Source organism: Rutidosis leptorrhynchoides, chromosome 3 (assembly GCF_046630445.1).
Source record: "Rutidosis leptorrhynchoides isolate AG116_Rl617_1_P2 chromosome 3, CSIRO_AGI_Rlap_v1, whole genome shotgun sequence".
Taxonomy (NCBI): domain Eukaryota; kingdom Viridiplantae; phylum Streptophyta; class Magnoliopsida; order Asterales; family Asteraceae; genus Rutidosis; species Rutidosis leptorrhynchoides.
Genome location: NC_092335.1, coordinates 456,528,833 through 456,549,019, shown reverse-complemented (window position 1 = coordinate 456,549,019; position 20,187 = coordinate 456,528,833). Strand labels below are relative to the sequence as shown.

The 20,187-nt window shown below is 36.7% G+C and overlaps 1 protein-coding gene across 1 annotated transcript; it reads right to left on the bottom strand.

Moving 5' to 3' along the window:
- Nucleotides 1–4,212: 4,212 nt before the first annotated feature.
- Nucleotides 4,213–5,224, bottom strand: LOC139901584 (uncharacterized). The gene is made up of 2 exons (XM_071884279.1): nucleotides 4,742–5,224; nucleotides 4,213–4,656 (listed from the first exon to the last, which is right to left on the bottom strand). Exons 1-2 carry the CDS (start codon nucleotides 5,222–5,224, stop codon nucleotides 4,213–4,215), a joined length of 927 nt encoding a protein of 308 aa, XP_071740380.1.
- Nucleotides 5,225–20,187: the final 14,963 nt, after the last annotated feature.

The window sequence follows — 20,187 nt, the reverse complement described above, 5'->3', positions numbered from 1 at the left end:
AATGGCTTAAAGAAAAAGTCACGGATATGCAAGTTGATTATGGACCAAGAGAAATTAACGATGAAGTTAATCACAATTTTGACACCACGGCTACCTAAGTGTGAGGAGATTCAAATATTCTAAAAAGAAAATGCTGTTTGGAGTTAGTTGTTCTGTTCTCGTGTAGTTCCGAGAATGGAATCCGATTGGTCTTTTCCGCTAGCAGACACTAAAGAACTAGTTTTCTCCCCCATTCTGATTTTTTTTTTATTTTGTAGGTTTTATATGAAATTAATATGCTTTTTAAATTTAAGTTTTGTGTGAAATTAAAAACAAAATTTACTTTATTTCATTAAGTAAAAAATGATTTCTAAAATTCGTCGTGAGTTGAAGACTAGGTCGTTGAGCCGAAATTGCTTTACCCGAGGGCGGGGCGACAAATTTTGTTATCATTTAATTTTATTGATCTAAAGTATGCAAAAAAAATATTATATTAATTTTTGAACGTGGGGTTATATACCAAACTTCAAAAATATGTATATATGTTTGTATTTTATGTTATGTACACAACAGGGTAAAACAGCGTACTTTCAAAGACTGTCATTAAGTTCAACAAAAAGCTACTAATTTTGATGACAAGGCGCAAAATATCAAATGTGATGTAAAATAATATGCTTACAAACTGGGTATTTTTAATCACTTTTCTACACTAATCACCCTCACGAATTTATAATTATAGTCTGATTTCATGCAAATGAGGGCATTGCATGATCTTAAGTGTGGGGAAGGGTTATAAATTCTCTCAGGTTTGCACTTAGTTTATTTGCCAAATTTTGTGAAAATTTGAAAAATTTTCAATTAAATGAACTCAAAATCATGTTTATACATATTTATGAACGATGAAAACTAGGTGATAATACCGAAATTATCGTTACCTCGAAAAGGACATAAATTGAGAAACACCCTAAAACGCTTGAATTCATTTAAAATGAAATAGAAGAAAATAAAAAGGCAAAGAAAGAAACTAAGTGTGGGAAGAATGTACCAAGTTATTCAATTTAAAACATATATCACATATTTTTGTACAAGATTATTGCAGGTACTTTTGCTTTGGACGATACTAATCAGTTTTACCCGGTTTACTGTAATATATTTGAAAGAAAGATGGATCTACACGATGAATCAATTCCATCATTAAAAGGAAGTAAAGTCTTCCGAAAAAGACACGCGCTTCTTGATTTAGGTCATGAAGTTGTCGTCCAGACCAGCTGTAGGTTGACGAAAAATCTAGAAAAGTCATTACTAAAATCAGCAGGAAATCCACGGACCTCAGCATCAAACAGGGTCGCCAAGTGGTCAGATTTATCCTAACCATGAGAAGGATTTATCTCGTACAATGGGGAGGCACCGTGCAAATTAGCTTGATAAGACTAATGAATCAGATCCCCAGAAAAGGATAATCTCCTTAAAGATTAAAAATCAGCTTTTAAGACTGATAATACTCAATCCTAGAGATTGACCTTAAAGATTGAGAATTCAAACTCATGGAATTCGATGATATCTAAACTCGAGCATGAACGAGAAAATATTTTGATCAAAAATACAAACCGATTTGTTTTCTGAAAAACCATTTTCAATGCGTTCATTACCATTGAACGTAAAATCCTAAGAAATTCACCTGGAATTCATTAGGTCACTTGAACCAAATCGGGTGTCAACCGTAAGAACGGTGGTTGCATAGCATGGTCGGAGACAGGACCTTGTGCCAGACCGAAAAATCATAGGATGATCTTTACTATCGCTCCTACCAAGGATAGTTCTAGCATCCGACACGTTAAAAGACCATAATCATCTGCATGTCACGGGACATTGCCTTAACAGTTTCTTGTTCATCGCTTTCCTTTACAACCGGACGGTAGTTTACCGAAAGATAATATACGGAACAAGTAAACTGGATGTGTACTTTCCGATACCGGGATAGCAGTGGATTACACGAACCTAAAAGTTTTAGCCAAAATATTGATCCACAAATATATTTTGCAACACCGATGATGGATCAAATCAGAAAACTTGTCTAGGGTAAAATCTAGCTTGAATTTTCAAAAGATCAAATATTTTCATAAAGATCCAATTTCCTTAAAGGATCTAAATTTTTATAGTCATGTGGGACTGTAAACCGCCTTTCAAATGTGCACTTTGCTTTGGAAACCGAAAGTAAATCGGCTATTTGATTGCAAGTGTCGTTGTCCTAAACCCAAGGCAACTGTGGATGACACACCCACCTTTAACCATATCGTTACTATCATTGTTTATACCGCTCTATCAAAATCACTGATGTACAAAGTGTGAAGAATAAAGAAGTGATTCGTGTGATGTATTATATTATTTCAAGACTGTATTGCTTGAGGACAAGCAACGCTCAAGTGTGGGGATATTGATAAGGCTAAAAAGGAACATATATTTCATAGCAAAATCCCCCAAGAAAGACAAGATTTTAGTTGCAATTGTTCCATTTTCAAGTAATATTCGTTTATTTTAAATAAGTGCGAAGACAAAAGGCGAAAACGACGAATTGAAGACACAAAGGTCCAAAAAGCTCAAAAGTACAAGATACAATCAAAAAGGTTCAAATTATTGATGAGGAACGTCTAAAAATGACAAGAGTACAAGTTACAAAACGCAAAGTACAAAATATAAAATTGTACGCAAGGACGTTCGAAAATCCGGAACCGGGACCAGAGTCAACTCTCAACGCTCGACGCAACGGTGTAAAAATTACGAGTCAACTATGCACAAGAATAAAATATAATATTTAAATAATTCATAATAAGAATAATATTAAATAATAAAAAGTTGTTAATTGAGCATAGTTCAGGGGTCATAAGTGAAAATTCAATTTCTAAATTCGCCTATAAAAGGCTTTGTAATCGTAATCTAAAAACACACCTTTTTCTATCTTTTTCTTATTTATCAATATCAATTATCAATATCTATATTCTATATCTCTATCATAATGTTAACTTAATAAGATATAACAATAATCTTAATTTTAATTTTAAATTATGATAATAATAAGATTTATGATAGAGATCGTTTGAGTGTGTAAGTCGAAATTCTGTCCGTGTAACGCTACGCTATTTTTAATCATTGTAAGTTATGTTCAACCTTTTTACATTAATGTATCGTAACTAAGTTATTATTATGCTTATTTAAAACGAAGTAATCATGATGTTGGGCTAATTACTAAAATTGGGTAATTGGGCTTTGTACCATAATTAAGGTTTGGGCAAAAGACCGACACTTGTGGAAATTGGACTATTGACTATTAATAGATGGGGGGTATTGTCTAATTGAGTGACAACTCATTGGAGTCTGTCAAACCTATCTTCAAATTAATTAACCTAATAATTAATAATGATTATGGTTGTCCTATTTAGTGACGTTCATATGGAATCTGTTATAATCATTTAATTAATCAATCGGGTTGGGTAATTGATTATTCAAACTGATCAAGTGGGTAAATTAATATTCATATCTAATCAAAACAGGGGTAGATTACATACAGTGATAACTGGTGTAATTGTTGACAGAAGTGATAACTGCGTCACAGTTTAAATCCTTAATCAGTTGGAATATTTGACTTCGGGTATAAGGGTAATTTGACGAGGATACTCGCACTTTATATTTATGACCGATGGACTATTATGGACAAAAACCAGATAGGTATCAAATAAACCAGGACAAAGGACAATTAACCCATGGTAATAAATTAAAATCAACACGTCAAACATCATGATTACGGAAGTTTAAATAAGCATAATTGTTTTATTGTATTTTTCATCGCACTTTTATTTTCTGTCATTTTATTTTCTGTCATTTTATTTATCGCAATTTATTTTACGCACTTTAATTTTTGTCATTTATTTTTACGCTTAAAATCGACAAACCGGTCATTAAACGGTAAAACCCCCATTTTATAATAATACTACTACTTATTTATATATATATTTTTACAAATAAACTTAATAATATAGCGTTAACTTCACCAGCTCCCTGTGGAACGAACCGGACTTACTAAAAACTACACTACTCTACGATTAGGTACACTGCCTATAAGTGTTGTAGCAAGGTTTAGGTATATCCACTCGATAAATAAATAAATAAAACTTGTGTAATATTTCGTCGCATTTTGTAGTAAAAATTAATACTATTTCGTACACCCCGCTGCACACATCAGCTTTGAACCTCGTCGCTAAGCCACCATGATTCTCTATCCGACCTATGTCCTCTCGATGTTCCTACTGCCACACCTAAGGCTTCCTTGGCTGCCTCTCTAATGGTGGACGCCAGAAAAGTCCACATCTGATCTGCCTCGTCTTGAGATACCATTTCCACTTCTGCCTCAAGTCTTTCAACAACCAAAGTTTTAAAGGTCTCTGCCTTCTCTCCGTTCAACTTCTTCCATAGGATTTTAGGTTGGACGGGCCTTACGCTCTTGGTGACCCGTCTCCGGAGAACCAAATCCATGACCAACAATCTGTGCTGGGAGGAGCACGTCAAGTCCGTCAGGGCCTTACAGTCCCCACATGTCCTAAGATCCCCTTTGCGAAGCAACAAATAGTCAATCTGGGTACTATTACCTCCGCTATGAAAAGTTGCTAGCTGAGCATTCGTCTTCTAGAAGAACGAATTCGCAACAACCAAATCGTGAGCCACAGCAAAATCAAGAATAGAGAGCCCTTCCTCATTTCTTACACCGTACCCAAAGCCCCCATGGGCACCCGGGTACCCCTCGACATTCGTTCCTATATGACCATTTAGATCCCCCCCAATAAGTAATCGATGGTCCGAAGGGCACATCCTCACAACCTCGTCTAACGATTCCCAGAAGTGTCTTTTCAGCTGCCCCAAGGCCCGCATGCGGCGCGTAAGCACTAATGATCGTGTAGGTCACCTCCTGGATAACTAACCTAACCGACATAATCCTATCGCACCGTCTACTCACATCCACGACATTCTCGTTATAGGGTGGGCCAATAAAAATTCCAACACCGTTTCTAGCAACTCTCGAGCCCGAGAACCACAGCTTGTAGTCCATGATCTTAACCGCCCCTCGACCCTTCCACCTAGTCTCTTGGACACACAAAATGTCCACTTTACGTTTATGTAAAGTCTCCACTAATTCATAACGTTTGCCGGTCAAAGTATCCACATTCCAACTACCTGCTCTAATCCTAACCGGCATCGTTAACCTATTGCCGCTTCTAGATCTTACAAACCTACCCGCCCCCGAGCTCGAAGGACATGACCTCAAGTAACCATGAGAACGACTAAAGTCTATCTTCCCCTATGAAACGAGAGCGATAAATGAACAGAAAAAATTACAACAAGTAAAACCGTACCGATATATAATACTTGACTCTTCGTAAAAATTAATACAGATAGAAAATGTCTACAAATAACACCAAGACAAAGAACTAATTAGTTTAATCAAAATACGCTGTGTAAATATTAAAATTATAGCACTATGAGACTAAGGCAAAAAAGGCACATAAAAAAATAAAATAAAATAAAATAGAAAAAAAAAGCACGGATAATAGTAATACAGTAGTATACTAATAATGGTTAGGGATATTAATAGACACCACCTTGTAAAGCTAATAAAATTCGTAAACAATACAACAAAGAATAATTATAACAAGTATGGCTTAAGGAATAAGGATCAGAGAAACAAACACAGCCTTGTAAAGACAAGGATTCTCCGGCAGCGATGGTTTCCGGCAGTAGCGATTTGCGGCAGCACCAAGGCAGCAAACGGAGGAAAATTCCAAAGTTTATTGTTTTCTAAAAGTTCTTGCTAGTGGATCCGTTTAGTTACCAGTGAAAAAAAAAAAAAAAAAAAAAAAAGTAACCGGGAAAATATTTCCGGCGACCTGAGTATCAAAAAGATGAGAGACCTCAATATCATTGATTTCACTTGTGGTATCAAAAAGATGAGAGACCTCAATATCATTAACAACCCATCCCTGTTTGTTTTTTACAGGTTTGCTTTTTGACTTGGAACTTGTATAATTATTTAAAGAATTATTATTATTCACTTCCTTCCCAGCTCTATTACGAATGGCTGCACATAAAGTGCTACAATCCTTTTCAAAACATTGACCTTTTTGTGAAAGCTGGCAGTATTTTTTTGAATTTGACTTGAAAGGTTTGAGGTGTTATGTTTTGGAGGTAAATTTGAAGGTTGACTGGAAACTGCATTTTTGGGAGAGAGAATTGGGAATTCGTTTTCATTATAAGAAAAAGGAAAAGGTTGGGAAAAGGGACCATTTTCACAAACATGGGTATTAGAAGTATCCGTTTGATACTCTTTTTGGCTCAGACAAACACGAATTGGTGTTGTACCTTTTGTATTGCTTTTGTTCTTTTTCTGCAACTTTTGTGTTGACAATGCTTTTGTTACCCTCTCCATAGAATAGTGTAAGTCCTTTTTTTCTTCATTACCGTTCGATTTGACAGGAGTTTTGAAACCTGCCTCGATTACCTCATCTATCTTAGATTTGTCACCATCATCCACTAAATCCACAACGGCTATTTCACCTTCTTCACGATCATCGATTATCTTAGACTCCGGCATGGGAACAGGTACCGGCGATGAACACCCTGAATTGAGTTGATCCTGTGGATCTAGATCGATGGGTTCAACGATAGGGCATTCATTACTCTTAAGTAATGAGTTGAATTCTTCAATATGTTCATCGACAATTGAATTAATAGTTACTTTTTCGTTAAACTCTTGAACCCATACTTTACATTGAACTGTATCCGTTATGTTTGTTGTTACATAACGAGAGATAGGAGCAGGATCTGTTACTTCAATTAGTGCAAACAGTGATTCAGCATGTTTTAGATTGTAAGAATTTTCGTCAATGAATAGAACTTCACCAAGTGAACCTGCAACCTTTTTTATAGAATCCATTGAAGAAAATTCGAATGGGATGCCTTTAATTTCCAGGCGTGTGATTCTTGAAAATTTAGACAATCTTTGTTCTATGGGTTGGACTATAAGAAACTCCAAATGACTCATATTTGGACCCATGACCATTCTTTGATAACTCTTTGTATCTGTACATTCAACAATGAAACCGAACACACCCCAGGTAGATACATAAACAATTGATATGTTGTGACTTTTGAGCCATTTGAACAATTTAACTGCCTTAATAGGGACTTTATCGATAATCAAAGCAGTAAGACTCATTCTGATTTTGACACTTTGATTCGTTGTTAAAAAAATCTAAGAGTTTGGCTTACTGTTGTTGCCGTTAGAAGGAGTCTTCGCCACTCTTCTGACCACCATCTCTGATTTTGCAAATCCGACATAAATGGATCTACCATTCAAAGCTTTCCATTCATTCTTGAAATAGCTTTTGAGGCTTATGATTTGTTTACGAATTTGACAAAAGCAAAACTTCTCCCTTGTTTTCATGAAATGCCTAGTAACTCACCGAAAACCTTAAGAACATTAGTGATGATAGAAGGGTTTGTAAATTTGGACAAACCACGCATGAATATAGTTGATTTTTCTGGAAAAGAGGGAGTGGGATTAAATTGTTCATGAGGAAACTGTTGATTGGGATAAGGGTATTGGTGTTGGTGATTATTTAGCGGACACTTGTGAATTGTTCAAAAGTACGGTTGAACCAAAAAACATCAAAATTTAAAATGTACAAAGAGGCAGCAAAAAAGGATATCGAACGAGCATTCGGCGAACTTCAGGGTCGTTTTGCAATCATCAAAAGACTTGCAAGGCAATTCTATATCGAGAAAATCCAAAGCATTATATATACGTGCGTGATTTTACACAACATGATACCCGAAGATAATGGTCGAGCTTTTTGTGGGTTAGAGGAGGATTATTAGCCTGTTCATCGTGCATTATCAATACGAGAAAGGTTGGATACGCATTTGCGAATGGACAAAGTAGTACGCGAGACATGCTTATCGAACACATATGGAGTTTACCACCTAATGCACGTATTAGATATAACTCACAAGCAGGACCTTCGGCAATTCCCGAGCATGTCAATAACAATGACGAACCAGGACCTTCGGGAACTAATTAAGATGAAGACGAGTGCGAGGACGAAGACGAGTGCGAGGACGAAGACGAGTGCGAGGACGAAGACGAGTGCGAGGATGAAGACGACGAGTAGTTTATTTTTTTTATGCAATGTAATTTTATATTTCGAATTTTTATTTGTATTTTTTTTGTTTAATAATGTAATTTTTAATTAATAATAAAACTTAGTAAATAAAGTAGCGAGATGATGTCATTAATCTTAATTAATATCTTCTTACTATTATAACAAAGTGAATATTAGCAAAAATACTTTTAAAAAATGTTGACATGGCAAAGTAGGGACTCTTAGATTTAAATTCAAAATTTAATAAGGACCCTTGGATCATATCTAAACTAGTTAAAAACCCGCAAATTTGCGGGTTTAGTTAAAACTATTTTAGTAACAATTTAATAACTAGGTTTATGATTGTTAAATATACTAAGTGAAACAGCTGTAATCATAACAAGAACACAAAATGATTTGTAACAATGATTAAATAAGATAAAAAAAAAAATTAAATTGCATTGCATTGCAATAACTACAAATATTACCAATCACCCCGATCTTGTTATAATGAAGAAATACCTATAAAATCAATCTAATAAAAAAAAACTAATAATAACTATATAACAAGAACACAAAATGATTTGTAACAATGATTAAACAAGATAAAAAAAAATTTAAATTGCATTGCATTGCAATAACTACAAATATTACCAATCACCCAGATCTTGTTATAATGAAGAAATACCTATAAAATCAATCTAATACCAAAATAATAATAATAATAACTATAAATATAGGACGTCTACAACATGAGAAGCAGACAAATCATTTTCAAGACACCTACAACTGGGTAGACTCATACTCATAGACTCAAGTAAGATCACACTAATTTGCAATAGCAAAAATAATAATGTAACAACCCAACCCGTTATCCAACTGAATATGCGAAAAAATATTTTTTTTACACAGTGTAGTGCGCGGCGCGCACAAGGCCTGGCAGCCCGCTGTCCAAAATGTCCAATTTTCGTTTAAAGATCTCCTACTTCCCGACACTTTAAGACGAAACGCTTTTCACAACACATTATAATAGTTAAAACTAACACGATTCAATAATAAAACAAGTTTTACGAAACCGGGCCCACATATGCCGAAATACGAGTTTCGTACAAAATGTAAGTTTCGACCACATTAGTTTAAATTCCAAACGATACTTTGAGCATGGTGTTTGGGGGTTAAACTACCCAAATCTTGGTCAAACTTCAAAAAGCTATACGTCCCAAAAAGCGTCTCCTATCAACACAAAGCGGGATCACTAGTCCAAACGAATACCCTTTCCCTTGTCCACGCCGGAGCTTATAAAAAGGTAAACAACGAGAGAGTAAGCAAAACGCTTAGTGAATGCAATAGTTATACACATACATATATAATATACCTACTTGCAAACACTTACACACATACCGCATACATGCTAGCAATATATTTAGCATACCATATCAAGTACGAAGCTAAAAATCTCCAATACCGCAACTAGCATAAACAATAGCATATAATCGACATAATACAATATGCTACAATACAACACACAACCATGGTTAACCCTACTCGCGTCATGGTGCTACCGGCTCTTTGGTTCACACCATACGCATCGGTTATGACGCTACCGGCTCTTTGGTTCACATCACAACCCGAGTCATACTCGCGCTAAGTGCTACCGGCTCTTTGGTTCACACTACAACATACATACTATGATGCTACCGGCTCTTTGGTTCACATCATAGCACAATCGCACATACTATGGCACTATCGGCTCTTTGGTTCATATCATAGCATACAAATAAATACATTATATACATACGCATATAATTATTCCACTCACCTTGTATTCAAAGCGAAGGTAAGCCAACAAGCTCTTCAACCGTCAACGAAATCACCTATAATATTAATATAAAATCAACACTCATCTAAATGGGACTCTAAACCCGACCAAATAGACACCTAGTGCAATTGTTCACCCTTTTGCACTCATAATGCCAATCATAGGCCTAACTCGCCAATAACCACCAAAACTAGTGACCATGGCATTAAATCACCCAACTACACACCACTAGGTCATTCAAAACTCGTTTGACCCATACCGAGGTCAACACCCCCTTTTAGGTCATCCACAACCCAAATAACACCCATTTACAAAAACAACAAAGTGTGCTAGTGATTAACCATTCATTTAAGACTCATAATCACCAATTAACATTTTGAAACCCTAAGTTAGTTACTATTGAGTCCTCATGACCCAATCTTACCCAAGAACACTCAAAATCACCAAATATGGGTTTTATGTTCACCATTTACCCAAAACCCTAACCCTTATGTAATCAAAGTAAGGAAATCAAGGTTAGAACATACCACCACAACCAAAACGTAACTAAAGGCTAGATGAACAACTTTAATACTTGAGCTTTAACCCGAATCAAGCTTCTTCCTAATTGATTTGAGCTTTCTCTCTCTCAAAGGGTTTCTCTCTATAAAATTGACGTGGAATTGAAGATGGTGTTGGTGGTTGTGTTGAATGTGTTTCAACCACCACAAAACTGGCCATAAATGACCTAAACCCGGCCTCATGTGAAAGGACAAGAATGCCCCTCATTTAATTTAATTTAAAAAGCAGAAAACTGTGCCCAGGAGCAGTGCGCCACGCGCACCCTTAACAGTGTGTGGCGCGCACAAGTGATCTGAACAAATTCTGACCCAATTTAATTACACAATGTTATCCACACTTTATGTACCCTATTTACATCTCTGTACAATAAATAATCGGGTCTTACAACTATCCCCCACTTGAATCGGAGCTCGTCCTCGCGATCCAAGTCGCATGACAAGAGGGAAGATAAACTAACACAAACTCTTCGGGCTGCCAAGTAAACTCGGAGCCTTTACTATGAAGCCATTGAACTTTAAAAGTTCTCACCTCTTTATTTCTCAACCTTTTGACCTTCTCATCGAGTATAGCAATCGGCTCCTCAATATACTCTAGCTTATTGTTTAGCTCAATCTCGTCTAAAGGCACCCATGAAGAATCATCCGCAAGACACTTACGGAGATGGGAAACATGAAATGTATTATGGATCCCCGCAAGCTCTTCGGGTAGTTCCAAACGATACGCAACTTCACCAACATGAGCTAAAATTTTAAATGGCCCAATAAACCGAGGAGCTAACTTTCCTCATTTTCGAAACCGAATAATACCTTTCCATGGCGAAACCTTAAGCATCACCATGTCACCTTCTTGGAACTCAATCGGTCGTCTACGCTTATCGGCATATGACTTTTGCCTATCTTGAGCCGCTTTCAAATGAGTCCGAATCATCTCAATCTTACTATTCGTCTCTAAAACCAAATCGGTACTCCCGATTTCCCTTTGTCCCACTTCACCCCAACAAATTGGAGTTCGACACCTACGCCCATAAAGCATCTCATAAGGTGGCATCTCAATACTAGTATGATAACTATTATTGTACGAGAATTCCACCAAATGCAAGTGTTCATCCCAACTACCACCGAAATCGATAATACACGCCCGTAACATATCCTCCAATGTTTGATTAGTACGTTCGGTTTGACCGTCCATTTGAGGATGGTACACCGTGCTCATTCTCAATTGTGTACCCATATCTTCATAAAACTTTTCCCAAAATCGAGATGTGAAATGAGTATCTCGATCCGAAACAATAGATATAGGGACCCCGTGTCTCGATATCACCTCCTTGATAAACAACCTTGACAAGGCCTCCGACGATATCGTTTCCCGAATGGGAAGAAACATAGCACTTTTCGTCAATCGATCAACTATCACCCAAATCATATCAAATTGGGTTCTCGCCGTCTTAGGTAACTTCGTGATGAAATCCATGGTAATGTGCTCCCATTTCCATTTCGGGATTTCTAACGGTTGTAACATACCATACGGTTTTTGATGCTCGGCCTTAACTTGCAAACACGTGACACAATGTTCAACATACTTTACAACATCATGTTTCATGCCCGTCCACCAATACTCTTTCTTCAAATCAAGATACATCTTTGTCGCGCCCGGATGAATGGAATACTTTGACTTATGCGCTTCATCAAGTAACACTTGTCGGTAATCTCCCTTTCTAGGCACCCACACTCTTCCTTGAAAGGACAACAAACCATGCGGGCCTAAGGTAATGGGCTTCATTTGCCCCCACGATTCGTTCTTCATGCTTGTTATTAACAAAAGCTTCAATTTGAATTTCACCAAGCTTTACAAGAAAATCGTTAGTAATAATCATGCGTAACGATTCCACTCGTATCGCCGGATGTTGACTCTTTCGACTCAACGCATCCGCGACCACATTCGCCTTACCCGGATGGTAAAGTATCTTACAATCATAATCCTTTACCACATCCATCCATCTACATTGACGATAATTCAAATCCTGTTGATCAAAAAGATGTTTCAAACTCTTATGATCCGAATAAATCGTACACTTAACACCATACAAGTAGTGGCGCCAAATTTTCAACGCATGCACCACCGCCACCAATTCAAGATCATGAGTCGAATATGTCTTTTCGTGTTCCTTTAATTGTCGAGAGGCGTAAGCGATGACTTTACCTCTTTGCATTAGAACACACCCGATCCCATTTAATGAGGCATCACAATAAACCGCCATGTCTTCTACCCCTTCCGGCAATACTAACACCGGAGCTTGACACAAATTTTCTTTTAACAATTGAAAAGCGATTTCTTGCTCGTTTTCCCAATTAAATCTCGCGTTCTTCCTCGTCAACTTCGTCAATGGAGAAGCGATCTTGAGAAAGTCTTAGATAAACTGACGATAATAACCGGCCAATCCGAGAAAACTTCAGATTTCCGTAGGCGTAGTCGGTTGTTCCCAACTCTTCACCGTCTCTATCTTCCCCAGATCCATTTGAATACCTTCTTTGTTCACAATATGGCCAAGGAATTGCACTTCCCTTAGCCAAAATTCACACTTGGAAAGTTTAGCATACAACTTCTCCTTCCGCAACATCTTCAATATTTCGCGCAAATGACGTTCGTGTTCCTTCATACTCTTAGAATAAACAAGAATGTCATCGATGAACACAATTACCGACTTGTCCAACATAGGTTGGCACACTCGGTTCATAAGATCCATGAATGCCGCCGATGCATTCGTAAGACCGAAAGGCATCACTACAAATTCGAAATGCCCGTAACGCGTTCGAAAGGTCGTTTTCTCAATATCTTCCTCACGGACCCGCATTTGGTGATATCCGGACCGTAAGTCAATTTTAGAAAAATAAGTCGCGCCTTGGAGTTGATCAAACAAATCGTCAATTCGAGGCAATGGATAACGATTCTTAATCGTCACTTTATTCAATTTCCGATAATCGATGCACATCCGCATACTACCATCTTTCTTCTTCATGAATAAAACCGGAGCGCCCCATGGCGAAGCACTCGGTCGGATAAAACCCTTTTCAAGCAACTCTTGGGTTTGATTTAACAATTCTTGCATTTTCGTTGGTGCTAAACGATAAGGAGTTTTAGCAATGGGAATAGCACCCGGAACCAACTCAATGCGAAATTCAACTTGTCTTTCCACCGGAACACCCGATAATTCATCCGGAAAAACGTCTTCAAATTCATTAACCACCAGAATTTCACGAATGGATGGTGGCTCTTCACGAGTATCGACTACATGAGCAAGAAAAGTCATGCCACCACCACTAAGGAAACGACGTGCCCGTGCATAAGTGCATAATGGCACAAGTCTTCTACGTTTCTTGCCATGAATAATTAACTCTCCCCCACTTAGGGTCTTTACACAAATAGACTTTTCATGACATGAAACATCGGCTCTATAACAATCGAGCCAATCCATACCAACTATAATATCAAATTCACCCAAAGTCATCGGGATAAGATCGATCTTAAACGTTTCGGTACCAAACACAACATCACAGTCATTACAAACATCAAGCCCTAGCACCGTCTTACCATCCGCTATTTCGACTTCTACCGGATGACTTAACTTAGCTTGCGGCTTATTAAGCTTAGACACAAATCGCGGAGACACAAACGATAAATTAACACCGCTATCAAATAGTATCCTTGCCGGATTAGATTTAACCATGAAAGTACCTGAGACAACTTCGTTGGATTGCTTGGCTTCATCATGGGTCATTAAGTAATTTCATCCCCTCGCCGTCCCCGTCACCTTTTCTAGCTTCTTAACTTGATCACTCCTCAAATCGGGACATTCCGTCCTTCGGTGACCCTCTTTTTGACAATTAAAACAAACGATTTTGTTGAAAGATGAGTTTGTACAATCACGGGCCAAGTGCCCTTGTCGCCCACAATTGTAGCACGTGGGTCTAAAACCCTTAGAAGCCCCTTTTTCACACTTCCGACGCTCTCGGTCACACTCCTACTCTTCTTGTTCGAGTGGCTAGTAGCTTCAAATTTTCGTTTGCCAAAGGTGAAGTCACTCTTTCTCGGAGCAAGCGACTCCAAACCGTCAGCGATATCGAACAACTCATCAAAAGTTTTCGCCGAGTTCCTACTAATCCTTTCTTGATAGTTATCATTCAAGGTTTGGTGGAAATCTTCTTTCAACATATGGTGATTCCCGACATACTCCGGGCAAAATTGGATCTTTGATAAAAAGGTGGACTTGAGAGTGTTCAAATCCATTGACCCTTGCCTTAAAGTTCGCAACTCGTCCTTAAGCCTCGAAAGATCGGCCGAAGTTCGGTACTCCTTGAAAAATTCCGTCTTAAACTCGTCTCACGTCAAACTCATACTTTGTTCTTCACCATAAAGTCAGATTTTCGCATCCCACCACAACTTGGCATCACCCCTCATCATGCTACTGCCATACCTCGTCCTCTTATCGAGAGGGCACTCACTAGTACGAAAAGCCCCCTCCATATCGGAGATCCAACGAGCACTCTTTAGTGGGTCTCGTTCTCCCTCAAAGGTGGGAGGTTGAGCATCTTTGAAATTTTTATAGTGGAAGTCTCGCCTTCCGATGTTATCTTCTTGAAGAACAATCTTAACTTGTTCCTTGACTAGATTGACTACTTGCTAATCAATCGAATCTAAGAACATCTTCTTGACGTCCTCTAGAAAAGTCGTATGACGCCTTTGCATAATAACCTCAACCTTGGCCGTAAACTCGGCGTCCTCGCTCGTACCTCCTACATTGGTATCATGTCTGTTTCTCATCTTCATTCTATAAAACGGAAATAGGTTAAACCATGAAACGAAGAGACATGACACATACATACAAATACACCTCACCGTCCCATCTTGCTCAACAATTATCGTACATCGCTTGTTTGACACGATTTGAATCCGTAACAATGGTAGCTAATCATTGTTACGCGAGCACGTCGCATTAACTTGCCAGTACAACGTCTATCTCGCTTGATGATTGCAAACACAACACAAAACAATTAGCGCAAGGTTAGTTCACATAACCCTAGGCATTAGCCAATCCCGTTCCGACCCATCTCCTACAAGTCCCACATAAAACGCATACACAATAAAGTCTAAGTCTAGGCACCTATCTCAAGTCGTCTAAATCCCTTAGACCATGCTCTGATACCACTTGTAACAACCCAACCCGTTATCCAACTGAATATGCGAAAAAATATTTTTTTATACAGTGTAGTGCGCGGCGTACAGCCCTTATGTGCACGGCGCGCACAAGGCCTGGCAGCCCACTGTCCAAAATGTCCAATTTTCGTTTAAAGATCTCCCACTTCCCGACTTTCACAACACATTATAACAGTTAAAACTAACACGATTCAATAATAAAACAAGTTTTACGAAACCGGGCCCACATATGCCAAAATACGAGTTTCGTACAAAATGTAGACACTTTGAGCATGGTGTTTGGGGGTTAAACTACCCAAATCATGGTCAAACTTCAAAAAGCTATACGTCCCAAAAAGCGTCTCCTATCAACATACCCTTTCCCTTGTCCACGCCGGAGCCTATAAAAAGGTAAACAACGAGAGGGTAAGCAAAACGCTTAGTGAATGCAATAGTTATACACATACATATATAATATACCTACTTGCAAACACTTACACACATACCGTATACATGCTAGCAATATATTTAGCATACCATCTCAAGTACGAAGCTAAAAATCTCCAATACCACAACTAGCATAAACAATAGTATATAATCGACATAATACAATATGCTACAATACAACACACAACCATGGTTAACTCTACTCACGTCATGGTGCTACCGGCTCTTTGGTTCACACCATACGCATCGGTTATGGCGCTACCGGCTCTTTGGTTCACATCACAACTCGAGTCATACTCGCGCTAAGTGCTACCGGCTCTTTGGTTCACACTACAACATACGTACTACGATGCTACTGGCTCTTTGGTTCACATCATAGCACAATCGCACATACTATGGCACTACCGGCTCTTTGGTTCATACCATAGCATACAAATAAATACATTATATACATACGCATATAATTATTCCACTCACCTTGTATTCAAAGCGAAGGTAAGCCAACAAGCTCTTCAACCGTCAACGAAATCACCTATTATATTAATATAAAATTAACACTCATCTAAATGGGACTCTATACCGACCAAATAGACACCTAGTACAATTGTTCACCCTTTTGCACTCATAATGCCAATCATAGGCCTAACTCGCCAATAACCACTAAAACTAGTGACCATGGCATTAAATCACCCAACTACACACCACTAGGTCATTCAAAACTCGTTTGACCCATATCGAGGTCAACACCCCCTTTTGGGTCATTTACTGTAGTGACCCGAACTTTTCCATGTTTATATATATTAATTGAGAGTGATATTTACATGATTAAATGTTTCCAACATGTTAAGCAATCAAACTTGTTAAGACTTGATTAATTGAAATAGGTTTCATATAGACAATTGACCACCCAAGTTGACCGGTGATTCACGAACGTTAAAACTTGTAAAAACTATATGATGACATATATATGGTTATATATATAGTTAACATGATATTATGATAAGTAAACATATCATTAAGTATATTAACAATGAACTACATATGTAAAAACAAGACTACTAGCTTAATGATTTTGAAACGAGACATATATGTAACGATTATCGTTGTAACGACATTTAATGTATATATATCATATTAAGAGATATTCGTACATCATAATATCATGATAATATAATAATTTAAAATCTCTTTTGATATTATAAACATTGGGTTAACAACATTTAACAAGATCGTTAACCTAAAGGTTTCAAAACAACATTTACATGTAACGACTAACGATGACTTAACGACTCAGTTAAAATGTATATACATGTAGTGTTTTAATATGTATTCATACACTTTTGAAAGACTTCAAGACACTTATCAAAATACTTCTACTTAACAAAAATGCTTACAATTACATCCTCGTTCAGTTTCATCAACAATTCTACTCGTATGCACCCGTATTCGTACTCGTAAAATACACAGCTTTTAGATGTATTTACTATTGGTATATACACTCTAATGATCAGCTCTTAGCAGCCCATGTGAGTCACCTAACACATGTGGGAACCATCATTTGGCAACTAGCATGAAATACCTCATAAAATTACAAAAATATGAGTAATCATTCATGACTTATTTACATAAAAACAAAATTACATATCCTTTATATCTAATCCATACACCAACGACTAAAAACACCTACAAACACTTTCATTCTTCAATTTTCTTCATCTAATTGATCTCTCTCAAGTTCTATCTTCAAGTTCTAAGTGTTCTTCATAAATTCCAAAAGTTCTAGTTTCATAAAATCAAGAATACTTTCAAGTTTGCTAGCTCACTTCCAATCTTGTAAGGTGATCATCCAACCTCAAGAAATCTTTGTTTCTTATAGTAGGTTATCATTCTAATACAAGGTAATAATCATATTCAAACTTTGGTTCAATTTCTATAACTATAACAATCTTATTTCAAGTGATGATCTTACTTGAACTTGTTTTCGTGTCATGATTCTGCTTCAAGAACTTCGAGCCATCCAAGGATCCATTGAAGCTAGATCCATTTTTCTCTTTTCCAGTAGGTTTATCCAAGGAACTTAAGGTAGTAATGATGTTCATAACATCATTCAATTCATACATATAAAGCTATCTTATTCGAAGGTTTAAACTTGTAATCACTAGAACATAGTTTAGTTAATTCTAAACTTGTTCGCAAACAAAAGTTAATCCTTCTAAATTGACTTTTAAAATCAACTAAACACATGTTCTATATCTGTATGATATGCTAACTTAATGATTTAAAACCTGGAAACACGAAAAACACCGTAAAACCGGATTTACGCCGTCGTAGTAACACCGCGGGCTGTTTTGGGTTAGTTAATTAAAAACTATGATAAACTTTGATTTAAAAGTTGTTATTCTGAGAAAATAATTTTTATTATGAAAATGAAACTATATCCAAAAATTATGGTTAAACTCAAAGTGGAAGTGTGTTTTCTAAAATGGTCATCTAGACGTCGTTCTTTCGACTGAAATGACTACCTTTACAAAAATGACTTGTAACTTATTTTTCCTACTATAAACCTATACTTTTTCTGTTTAGATTCATAAAATAGAGTTCAATATGAAACCATAGCAATTTGATTCACTCAAAACGGATTTAAAATGAAGAAGTTATGGGTAAAACAAGATTGGATAATTTTTCTCATTTTAGCTACGTGAAAATTGGTAACAAATCTATTCCAACCATAACTTAATCAACTTGTATTGTATATTATGTAATCTTGAGATACCATAGACACGTATACAATGTTTCGACCTATCATGTCGACACATCTATATATATTTCGGAACAACCATAGACACTCTATATGTGAATGTTGGAGTTAGCTATACAGGGTTGAGGTTGATTCCAAAATATATATAGTTTGAGTTGTGATCAATACTGAGATACGTATACACTGGGTCGTGGATTGATTCAAGATAATATTTATCGATTTATTTCTGTACATCTAACTGTGGACAACTAGTTGTAGGTTACTAACGAGGACAGCTGACTTAATAAACTTAAAACATCAAAATATATTAAAAGTGTTGTAAATATATTTTGAACATACTTTGATATATATGTATATATTGTTATAGGTTCGTGAATCAACCAGTGGCCAAGTCTTACTTCCCGACGAAGTAAAAATCTGTGAAAGTGAGTTATAGTCCCACTTTTAAAATCTAATATTTTTGGGATGAGAATACATGCAGGTTTTATAAACGATTTACAAAATAGACACAAGTACGTGAAACTACATTCTATGGTTGAATTATCGAAATCGAATATGCCCCTTTTTATTAAGTCTGGTAATCTAAGAATTAGGGAACAGACACCCTAATTGACGCGAATCCTAAAGATAGATCTATTGGGCCTAACAAACCCCATCCAAAGTACCGGATGCTTTAGTACTTCGAAATTTATATCATATCCGAAGGGTGTCCCGGAATGATGGGGATATTCTTATATATGCATCTTGTTAATGTCGGTTACCAGGTATTCACCATATGAATGATTTTTATCTCTATGTATGGGATGTGTATTGAAATATGAAATCTTGTGGTCTATTATTATGATTTGATATATATAGGTTAAACCTATAACTCACCAACATTTTTTTGTTGACGTTTTAAGCATGTTTATTCTCAGGTGATTATTAAGAGTTTCCACTGTCGCATACTTAAATAAGGACGAGATTTGGAGTCCATGCTTGTATGATATTATGTAAAAACTGCATTCAAGAAACTTATTTTGTTGTAACATATTTGTATTGTAAACCATTATGTAATGGTCGTGTGTAAACAGGATATTTTAGATTATCATTATTTGATAATCTACGTAAAGCTTTTTAAACCTTTATTGATGAAATAAAGGTTATAGTTGTTTTAAAATGAATGCAGTCTTTGAAAAACGTCTCATATAGAGGTCAAAACCTCGCAACGAAATCAATTAATATGGAACGTTTTTAATCAATAAGAA

What these genes read in the sequence shown, in the direction of transcription:
- LOC139901584 (XM_071884279.1), bottom strand. Translation starts at nt 5,224, where the DNA reads ATGCCGGTTAGGATTAGAGCAGGTAGTTGGAATGTGGATACTTTGACC. An exon ending in GGTGCCCATGGGGGCTTTGG is followed by an intron (nt 4,657 to 4,741) that starts GTACGGTGTAAG and finishes TCGTTCTTCTAG; the next exon opens with AAGACGAATGCTCAGCTAGC.